General features: G+C 53.3%; 1 protein-coding gene across 1 annotated transcript in view; it reads right to left on the bottom strand.

The window, feature by feature from the left end:
* The window catches only part of NMNAT2 (nicotinamide nucleotide adenylyltransferase 2), a gene marked incomplete at its 5' end in the record, with an annotated part of 30,069 nt that extends 19,680 nt beyond the window's left edge, over nt 1-10,389 (bottom strand). Inside the window, 6 exons of the mRNA XM_011361261.2 lie at nt 736-780; nt 1,949-2,029; nt 3,533-3,659; nt 6,706-6,784; nt 9,330-9,397; nt 10,301-10,389. Of these exons, the coding sequence (XP_011359563.1) occupies nt 736-780; nt 1,949-2,029; nt 3,533-3,659; nt 6,706-6,784; nt 9,330-9,397; nt 10,301-10,389 (489 nt within the window). The remainder of the gene's footprint in view (nt 1-735; nt 781-1,948; nt 2,030-3,532; nt 3,660-6,705; nt 6,785-9,329; nt 9,398-10,300) is intronic.
* Between the last annotated feature and the right edge of the window lie 247 nt (nt 10,390-10,636).

The raw sequence follows: 10,636 nt of genomic DNA, 5'->3' as shown, positions 1-10,636 counted from the left end.
ACCAGGTTGCCCCTCCTCCTAGAGATCCTGGTATTCGGCCGTCACCGACTCTCCTGCCACCTGGTACTTGTGCCAACTTCAGCTGCATTTTGGCATCTGTCTGCTCTTTCCCGTTTCAAATACTTGTGTCCCTCACCCACTCCGCAACCTTGGAAAGATTTCCATTTTCTGGTTTGTTCCCCACGGTTACTCCAGACTCAGCTCCCTTCTCGGGTGGGTCAGCTCCTTCCTATCTGACAGCTCTGTGTAACTGCCCTCTGCCTGTGCTGGCCTGGGGCCTGCGAGGACCTCGCACGGACAGCGGATGCCTTAGCCTCTGCTCAAGGCTGCAGGGAGGTTGCAAAGGTGGCTCTTGGCCCGCTCTCTGCTCCTCGTCCTCCAAACAAGCAAATCCTCTGATGAGGAAGGCCAGGGATGGGTTGGACAGGTGGCGTGTGCAGTATCGTGGGCAAAAGAATAGTCTCTCTGGCGGGCACTGTGGCTCAACTTCCCGGTCTTTTGGATAAAGGAGAGGAGGCTCCGAAGGGAAAATTGCCGGCAGGTTTGGGCCTGCCTCCTGAGGATCTGCGTGAGTCCAGTTAGGAGTTATAAAAGGGCGACCAATGGGACCGTGGCTTAGCCGGGGAGCAGTCATTCTTCTGAGAAGAGACCCCGGGTTTCAAGCCTCTCTCCCGCCCACTCTGCCCGTGGTAGAGGCAGGTGGCTCCAAACGCCCACTTTCCCAGCCCCACTCACCAATCTCCTCGTACCGCATCACTGTGCCAAGGTTGGCATTCTCGTCTAGGGAGGAGAAAGAAAACACAGAAGCATTAAGGCCCCGACCTGCTGGTATCTGCCGCCTGGGGCTCCTCGAAGGAGTACGCGGGGTGGGGTGGGGTGGGGTGGGTGGGAGTAGAGGTGCGCTTGCCTCCCTGCAAGGGGGCATCTGAGTAGAGTGAATGGGCAGCACAGTCCAGCCAAAAATCGAGAAGGAGCATCTCCTTAGGCTTCAGGGTGGACGTCACATTTCTGGGACTGTCAGAATTAGACAGCCTTGCCGGGGACCCAGAGACGAACAGACACACCCTCATGCTGAGCACCTTCTGCTTCCTTCTGTATTTTAGGGAGGCGGCCCACAAGAGCAGCATCCTCAACACTAGGGACACAGCTTTGAGTCACGAGGAAGTGGTCATCTCTCCTCAGGGGCTACCTGGTTCAACTAACAAGCAAAACGGCGTATTGGAAGTTTTCACATGGCAGAATGCGGCAGGAGCCCGAGGAAGACGTAAAAGAGCCTTTGACGTGTACTCTCGAGTATGAAACGCCTACATGGGGCGCACCGTGCGCACAAAGCCACGGAGATGCCATCTTGGTCCCTGACTCCTTCCCCGCTCAACCATCCCTCTTCGTTCCTTTGCACGATGCCCCAAATTGGAACTCTCAGAAATGGAAGATGTCAGCCCCAGAGAATCAAAAGCATGAGGTTCAGCTCATCTGCAGAGTTGAACTTGAGGACTCTGGAGGAGCCCCAGGGGCTCAGATAGTCTCATCCATGCTGAGCCCTTAGGGGAGCAGCCAAAACAGAGGGAATTAAGGACAGAGTGTGTGTGTTCTTAGCCTATCAGCAGGAGTAGGGACATTGCTGGAGCTGGAAGGACCTGAAGGAGGATCCTGTGCCCTCTGAAAGCTCTAAGGCATGTGGACACATTCGGAATGAGCATGTCATCCAGTGAGGTCTCCCAGGCAGCCCTGCGACAGGTTGATCACGCCCTCTGGGCTCCCACAACAGCTCAGCACGGCTCTGCAGGCCTGGTGACATTCCTACTTACCTCTGTTTTCTCGCAATTGCTATAGTTGCTCTATAAATGGTCGGGGGGCGGGGAGGGGCGAGAGAGTGGTTGCCGAATAAATGACAGGAAGAGGGAAAGAAAAGAGGCAGGACTGGGCAAGAAGGTCCTTGCTCCCTTACCCACAAAGGTGAAGCGCTCCACGGGCGGGCGGACGCAGCAGATCCGGCTTAGGCTTTCCCCCACCTTTCCCAAGATCTTGGCTATGGGAGAGAGCAAGACAGACAGGGACAGAGGGAGAGAACCACTCGCAACTTAACACTCACATCAGCCCGGCCTCGGGCCACCGTAAACGACAGGGGTGCACTGGAGCAGGGTGGTGGGTGGCAGAAGGAGGGTAGAGAGAAAGAACAGAAATATGACAGCAAAAATTCCGTCTTCTCATTCACAGTCCCAGACACAAGCATTTTGAGCCGTAGACTGGAATCTATTTTCTGGTCATGTTTATTATATGGTTGAAAAATTGGAAAACATAGAAGAGGAAAATATATAAAGAGGAAAATTAAAAAGCATCCATAATCCCACCCTGGAGATAACCGCCACTGACGTACTGGTTTACTATTTATTTTCTTCCCTTTTACAAATGTGTATTACGCAGCCATGTGTGTATAACATCAGTTGGATGATTTTCTATGTTTAAAGAGCATGTAAGCTGTTTGCTTTTTCATTTTTTTTTTTAAATATCATAAGCATTTGCCCATCACTGATCCAAGGAGACTCGGCCTATGGCAAAAAAATTCATTTGGAAAATTTCTGCTGGGCTAAGGCATTCTTTCCCATGCAGATGGACTTTAAAATAATCAGACATCCTACTTTGGCTGAGAGGGATCTGGTTGTCGATAATCTTTCTGGTCTCTACTCCAGAACATTTTTTCTGAGCCCCTACAGGTAGCTATATGCAAACCGAAATTCTGGCTCCTCCTTGTGAATTACCCCATGTGTAACAGATGAATGACATATGAGTGTATGGTCTCTAGGCCTGAAAAATAATACCGGGATCTGTCCCCTGCAATTGAGCTGGAAGAAAATATTAGAATCAGACAGTCCTGAATATGAATTCCGGCTCTTCTATTTTTGAGCTGTGTGGTCTTAAGCAAATCACTTACCATTTCTGAATCTCATGTAAATGGGAACATGATATCTCTATCGCAGAATCACTGCATTAAATAAGAACCCCTGTAGAGCTCTGGGTGCCATGCGGGCACACAGTAGGGTAAGTGTTGGGGGTACATGTTCTCTGTCACTGAAGAGGTGGCTAAGAGTGTGGGATTCTGGATGCAGACTGCTTCGGTTTGTCTCCTCGCCCTGTTACTTCCTCACTGTGGGACCCTGGGCAAGAGCCTCAATTCTCTTGGAAGGGGCTCAGAAAAATGCTTCCCTCTGTATCTTTAATTCCCAGTTAAGGCAACTATATTTATATTTAAATGCAGAAGAATGCGCACCATCACCCTTGTCTCTCTCTGTCTCTCCATCTCTCTCTGTCTCTGATTGCAACTGTTTCTCTCAGATGCTCTATATTAAGAGTTCTCAAAGTACGGTCCCTGGACCAGAGCATCAGCATCACCTTGTTAAAAATACAAATTCTCCTCCTACTTCCAGGCCTACTGAATCAAATTCTGGGGCGGCGCCCGGCAATCTGGATTTCGACAAGCCCTCCAGCGATTCTGAAGTTTGAGACCCACTGCTGCACAGCAGTGTTGCCCTACCTGCAGTGGGCTTGGCGGGCACGTTGTTGTTCTGATAAATGGGCTGGGGGGTCTCATTCTGCGGCTGTCCGATCACAGGTGTCATAGAAGGTGTGTTGACATTGGAGAGGATGCAGCCAGTGACCCTCTGGGGAAAGGGCAAAATGCAGAGTCAGTGTCATTACCCAGGTAACTTACAAAAAGCGTTTCCCAGTCACCTCCAAACGCTCGTGTGCTGTTCTTCACAGTGAGACCGCCTGGAACCGAGGGAGAGGCCTGGGGTGGGTTCTAGACACAGCTGCACTGAGCAGCACACTAGGCTGGCGGGAGACAGGATGACAGCTCAGTGGCTAACACATGGGATGTGGTGTCGCACAGACCTCAGTTTAAATTGGAGCTCTGTGCCCTTCTGGCTGTGTGACTTTGGGTAGTTACTTAGCTTCTCTTGAACCTCAGCTCAGGAGTCTAGCATGGAGAGGTGACATAGCTACCTTTCTGGATTGTGGTAAGATTACATGAGTGAGCGTACGCCAAGTGCCTACAGAGTGTTTGGCACGTGGCGGGAACGTCGTGCACAGCAGCTGACGTTGTGACCCGTGCAACGTGCACACGGCCCTCGCTGCCTGCTTCATGGGGCTCAGATGAGGCCGTGTCTGTGGAAGGGCTGTGTAAGCTTGAGAGAGGTCACACACACACACACCAGGCGTTATCACCACCTGTGCTTCTCCGGGCCAGAGACGCCAACGGCAGGGCCGAGCCAGAGAGCGGTGCCAGGCAGAGCAGGATGTGCTTGTGCTGCAGGAGGGTGGGCGGGGTTCTGGGCACTGCTCCTCAGTGTGAATACACGTTCTGGAGCCAAACGGAAATTCCATGGGCATTAACCATTGTCTTGTGTTATCTGGCCGGCTGCTTCTCTCTAGTGCCTCAGAAAACAGGGCAGATAGTGCAGCATTCGTCACAGCTGACCCAGAAGCAACCCCCCGCCCGCGGTGAAGGGAGAGTAGCTATGGGCAACAGAAACAAAGGATGCATTTCCAATCTGTTTAGCGTCACAAGAGCCACTGCTAATTCCAGGTCCCTTCCTTGAAAGCTGGCATCCCATCCACCCCCTACCACCCTTTCTGGATTACTGAGTCCTGCTGCCAGAGGACCCCAAGCCCCAGGGCTGGGGTGACCCTCCAAAGGCACCTCTCCCACAGGCCACGCTGCCGGCAGAGCAGCATGTGGGCCTCGAGCCGTGGAAGTCATTTGTCTTGTGGGGGTAGCCCGTCACTTCTGTAATGTTCCTGACAAGAGGAGGTCACAGCAGCACCTGGCACATCTGGGAGCCAGCCGAGGCCGGGTACCGTGGGGTCTTCTCAGCCTGCCTGGGGGTCCCTCGAAGAGGGCTGGCCGCCTGTCCCGCTCGGCCTTCATCAGCTCTCTGACGGCTCTTGCCTTCTCAGGGGCCTTTGCAAACATGGCCTTGAGTCACTTCGTAACCCCCGGCCAGTCTCTCCGACAGGTCTACTCCCCAGGCCAGGGACACCGGCCTGACACTAGGACCGGGGAGGCTGAGGGTTATTGGCAAGTGGCCCCAAGCCCCTGCTCTAAGGCAGGGGCCATCGTGACCTCCATTCTGCGCTGGTGTGTGCCCCTCGCTGCAACAGCCGGGCTCCTGGCCATGCTCGTCTGGCCCAGACGCATGCCTCTGGGCGTGAGCAACAGCAGAGAGAGGGTTCTGGAAGCCCACGCATTTAGATAGCAAAACAGTACCCAGGCGCAGGCCTGCCTTTGGGGTCCCTAATTCCTCCCTTTTTCCTGGTGCCTGAGGCTCCTGTATGACTAGAAGGAGCACAGGCTCCCAGCTGACATGACCCCTCAGCTGACATGGCCTGTGAGAAATAAAACTCGTGTGAAGCCACTGAGATTTTAAGGATGTTTGTTAGCCTATCCTGACTGATACATCCTTGGACAGTAAGATGGGATGTCTTTTCTCACTGCTGTTGTGGAGACCAGCACAGAGGAGCAGGTGGTGTCACCCTACATCAGAGTCCTTTCACGGGGACTAGAAAAGACTCCGGATGTATGCGGAGAATTCTGCAAGCAGAGAGATGGGAGATGGGTTTTTCTCGGTTCCGTGAGGGGGAACGTAACAGAGGAAGCGATGGCCAGCGGGTCCTCCCAGCTTCTCTGGCCCCCGGGCTCCCGGGAGTGTCTGGAGCCCGGAGGCTCCACGTCTATTAAAACGAAGCCCAGCTGCATGGATGGCGGTGGCGGGTGACTGGTGACTGGGGCTGCTGACAGCTCCCCAAGGAGAAAGTCCTGACGGGCCCTCGGACAGGAAACCCCGATGGGATGGAGGCGTTCCCCGTGTTAGAACAATGCCATTTGGTTGTCGTCTGGGGCTGGGGACAGCCCGCGTCAGGGCCGGCGGAGGCGAGCGGGATCGATGGCGTCTGGTCCCGGTCGGCCGGGCTTCTCGCTGTTGTTGGCACTGCTTTTCATCCTGTCACTGTGGGAGTCGATTGATCTGTTGGTATTGATCTGTGAAGGGTGCTCTCTGCATGCGCTGGCCAGTGCTGCTGGCCGGCGTGGAACCCGTTCGAACCCGGCCCCCGGCTCTTCAGTCCCGGCAGCCCCGCCGCGGCTCCAGATGCCCCTCCGTGCTCACGCGGCAGCGCGTCCGCGGGCTGCTGGCTCACTTCTCTGTGCTTCCTCGTACCCACTCGTCAAACAAGGCCTAGAGCACGGTCTGCCCGTGGGACTCGTGTGCGGAGCAGCGGGTGGGGATGATGGTACCGTGACGTCCGCACAGCACCCTCTGCGGGAGCGAGGGCACCGTGGATCCCAGACAGGTGAGGCAGAGGCAGGAGGACCTGGCCGCTTGTACCTCCTCCCAGAGTCCCCCCCCACCACCCCTTCTCCTGCTTTTTTTTCTTGGTCTCCTTCTCTGCTCACTGTCTGAAGTCTTCTACCAATGGTCTCTTTCAATCCACCTTGAACTCGCTGCCAGGAGGTGAACTGCCCAGGTCAGATCCCGCAGGGGGGCAAGGCAGACGCAGCCCCTGGTGCTGCTCCGTGCTCCTCATTCCCCGCCCTCCCCCGTGCTGGTCTCCCCGACAGATGGTGCGAAACCAGGAGGCCAGCAGCGCCCTTTCCACGGCCCGCCTGGCTTCTGTGGCCCGCCCGCCCAGCGGCGTGGCCCCGCTCACCTTCATGAGGTCCCGGTGGTGTTCCAACACGCTGCAGGTCGTCTGCCAGGTGTCCTGGTAGCACTCCCAGGGGTCCACCCTGACACAATCGGAAAGAGGTCTCCTTGGTTTCCAGTCTCACACTCTTTCCTTAGTTCCCCTTCAAAGGCCACAGTTCGGGGGGCTTAACAGACCTGGTCATACCGTGTACTTAGACTTCGAATCGGATAAGACATGGGCTTGAAATACCTTCCTGAGCCTCAGTTTCCCTTCTGTAAAAGGAGGGGTCCTCCACACAGACATGCTGATACCAATCTGTGCATGTTTAACCCCAGCCCTGGAACCTCCCACGCGGGGCCTCGGGAAAGTCATGTGATCTTTCGGAGCGCGCTTTCCCGGTCTGTAGAATGGGAATAACAGCTGCAACGCTCTCGTGAGGGTATTAGAAAGGCTCACTGAGTGTTACACGTAAAGCGCTTATTATAGTGTCTCGCTCTTATTCTCACCTGCAAAATGGGAATTCTCCTCTGGACGTTATAGGATTGTGAGAGCCGGGCCCTCATCAAGTGGTGGCTGCAGTTATCTGAGTTGGGGAACCTGTCCCTGTCTGCCTCCCTGTGCAGAGGGGTGCCTTGTGGGCACGGAGGTGGGCACGGCAGTCAGACTGGAAGGCGCAGACCTGCGGGCCAGCCAAGCCCTCCTGCACACCAGGACGCGAAGTGAGTGTGGATCCAGCTCAGACTGATGCGGCTCACCGCCTTAATTGCAGATTTAATGAGCTGCTAAATTGGGATGTTTCTTAACATTTTCTTAGCAGTTGAGCATTCCCTGCCCACCTTCCACCATGCACACACACCTGAGGTTCTCAGAGATGGGATCTCACTAATTGAGAAGCCTTAGAGAGTCAGCCTGCCCTGAGCCTGGCTCCCCACAGATCCAGATCACCCCTTCCCTGAGATGGGCAGACACCTGACTTGGCTAAACAGGCTCCCCCATGTCCAGGGGCCCTGCCGTGCCCACCTCCATCTCTCGAGCTAGCTCTGCGCTTCCCTAGTGATCTCAGTTTGGAATTCTGATTTTCCAAGGGCCTAGAGCAATGCAGGCGGGGCAGACGGTAAGTGCTCAGTAAATGTTTGTTGAATGAATGAGGGAATTAGTTCAAAGTCCTCTAATCACATCCAAACGGCAACAGCCTCCTGCCCAGGATTTTCCCAACTAGACTCCATTATCCCCAGGAGATCATGAGTTACAAGTCAAGAGGCCTCATTTCTATTCCCGACTTGACCACAGAAGTGCTGTTTACTCTCAAGCCCCTTGATTTCTCCGGGCTTGTTTTTCGTCGGAGAACAGGGTAGCTGTCTTTTGTTCTAGCCTATATCCTGGGTGGATGAGAAAGTCTACTGAGGGCATGTGCTTTACACACAAGTCATTGAGCACCAATAGCGAGGATCACTGTTTAATTATCATCGCCGCCTCCCTTCACTGCTCTCATTTCCACTCACCCATCTCTTCTCCGCTAACTCTCTGCATTCCTCATTCTGAGGTCAGCTTTTCTTCATTTTCCACCTTTCATGGAAACTTCTAGGTGCTGCTTATTTTTCCATGGAGGAAAATTACAGTACCCACAGTGTACCATTATTTTTTTTAAAAAAACGTTCTCTACTCGTATGCAAATTATAACTGTAGGAACTTTGGGGAGCATAATTAGCATAATTAGTGGAAGCTTGCTTTAATTACACGGCAAGCTGAGCGGCTCGTGTCTGCCTTCTTAGTGGAATGTCTGAGGGAAAGGCGGTGAGTGCGCGCTCGTCCCTATGCCTCCGTCTCCCGCAGGTCTGTCCCACGGTCGGTAGGTGTGGGGCCCTGGAGAACCTGGGCTCAGGAAGGGGAAATAGCCGAGCCCAGGGAACATTTCCTGAAAGGCAGTGAGAGCTCATGGAAGTGAGTGGAGATAAAAGTAGAGAGTTGTCGTGGATTTTCTGGCCATGCCTCACCCCAAGCCCAATTCTTGGAAGCTCCAAGAATATTCCTGGATCCAGAAACACCGATAGCTCCCTTTTTAGTTTCATGGGCCCCATAGCTTGGTTAAAAAATAATGTTTCAGCTGGGCCACCCCTGCTGGTCTAACTGTGGCCTGCGTGGGGCTGTTAAAAAAAGAAAACAGGCCCAACACAGAGTCACTTGTGCTAAGCCCACATTACCAAACCAAGACCTAATACCTACCTACTTGCAGTTTCAACTTCTCCCGAGAATGTAATTTTAACCCGTCAGTGTGGCAGTTCCTGGTCAGCTCAAGGGTAATCAGCCTGCCAGCTTCTTCCCAACCCCACAGGTAGATCACCAAAGCCAGAAACAATCCACTCTTTCACCCTTTCTGCCTATAAAAGCCTCCTATTTTTTATGGCTCCTTGGAGCTCCTTTCTATTTGTTAGATGGGATGCTGCCTGATTTATGCATCTTTGAATGAAGCCAATTTGATCTTTAAATCTACTCAGCTGAATTTTGTTAGCTAACAGGGCTAATTCCTCCCGTGGCATCTCCATCCCTGTAGGATCTAAACTGCTGCCAGGACCCGTCTTCTTTCTCCGCCCACCCCCAGTGGGTCCCAAGGCCCCCTGCCTCTGGCAGCATCAGGCCAGCCCTACCTGATCCAATCAGAATTCTGGACAGCCAGCTGACACATGATGAGACGATGCCGGCTTGACACAAGGCCCTGGGAAGCAACAGAGCAATCATTGGGACAGCCATCTGCTCCCTGCAGCCTCCCCGAGACACTATCCCAAGCCAGCCCATTACAAAAGTGCAGCCATTTTTCAATGGTGACAGAGAATGAAGGTGTGACCCCCTCTACTTGTCTATCTGCCACACAGACGAGCATGGAGAGGCAGAGGAGACAGGAAAAGAAGGAAGGGCGTGTAGAATAGACCACCTATGACAGGGCCGATAGGTGGCCTCCCCTGACGAAACGGCCGGTGTGCGCAGCACAGAGATGAGACTCAACATGGCAGATGCTGCCTTGTCTCATGGCTCAGACTGGCTGCTTAGGTGACCTCCCCCAGAGCCCACTAGGGGAGGAAGGGGAATGACTGAGAGAACTCTTAGAGTTTCTGGGGACCAGAACCTAGAAGGGTAGAGGAAATTTCTTCCTTCCTCGCAATAAAAACTCAGAGAACTAATAGAAGGAAACTTCTTACACGTGATACAGAACATGCAGGGACGGAGGGTCAGTGAAATGAATTTTAAGTCAGATGATGAAAGGCATAAGCCTTCATTTCTCCTAAAATCCCAGGAAAGACTCGCCAAGGCCATACCAAATTAGCGAATTTGGTATCCACTCGGCCCTCGGCAGGTGTGCCTGCTCCTCTGTTACTGAGTGTGGATTGAGCCTGGCGCTGTGAGCAGTTGCCTGAGCTTGGGCAGCTGTTCCTCCCAGCTGCAGCCCAACACCCAGTTGCTCAGTTCTGACTGTGGTCCAGGGATGGGAAGCAGGACGCCTGCTACAGGCATTTAGTGCTCTCAGGAATTGTAGCAGAGATGGCCGTGGGGCAGTCTGATGCTGGAAGAGCCATCAGGTCAGGAAGGGAGGGCGTGGGGGAGGGGCGAAAGAGGACCCCACCTGCTTTCCGTAGGAGTCGTGGACAGGAGAGACGATCCCGCCAATCACGATAAACCTTCCAGTTTTGTGCAGATAATCTCTGGCTCTTTCTAATTAAGAGAAGAAAACCACACATTATAAAAAGGAAAAGTGTAGATTAAAGGTGATCATTGAAATCAATACGTTCAACTCTGAAAGGTTTATTTCCCTTCTTTCTTGCCATTTAAATAGAAAGTGCCAACTCTCAAAGCAAACGCTGGTGATTCAGAAGGTTATGGCAACAGATTTTAGCCCCCAAAGCAAAAGGATTTGGAACTCCAGGGGATTAATCCGGTTTTAAAGGTCCTCTGCTGGATG

The sequence above is a fragment of the Pteropus vampyrus genome, unplaced genomic scaffold, assembly GCF_000151845.1.
Source record: "Pteropus vampyrus isolate Shadow unplaced genomic scaffold, Pvam_2.0 Scaffold65, whole genome shotgun sequence".
NCBI lineage: Eukaryota > Metazoa > Chordata > Mammalia > Chiroptera > Pteropodidae > Pteropus > Pteropus vampyrus.
The sequence above is the reverse complement of the archived record's forward strand: the minus strand, read 5'-3'. Positions and strand labels throughout refer to the sequence as shown.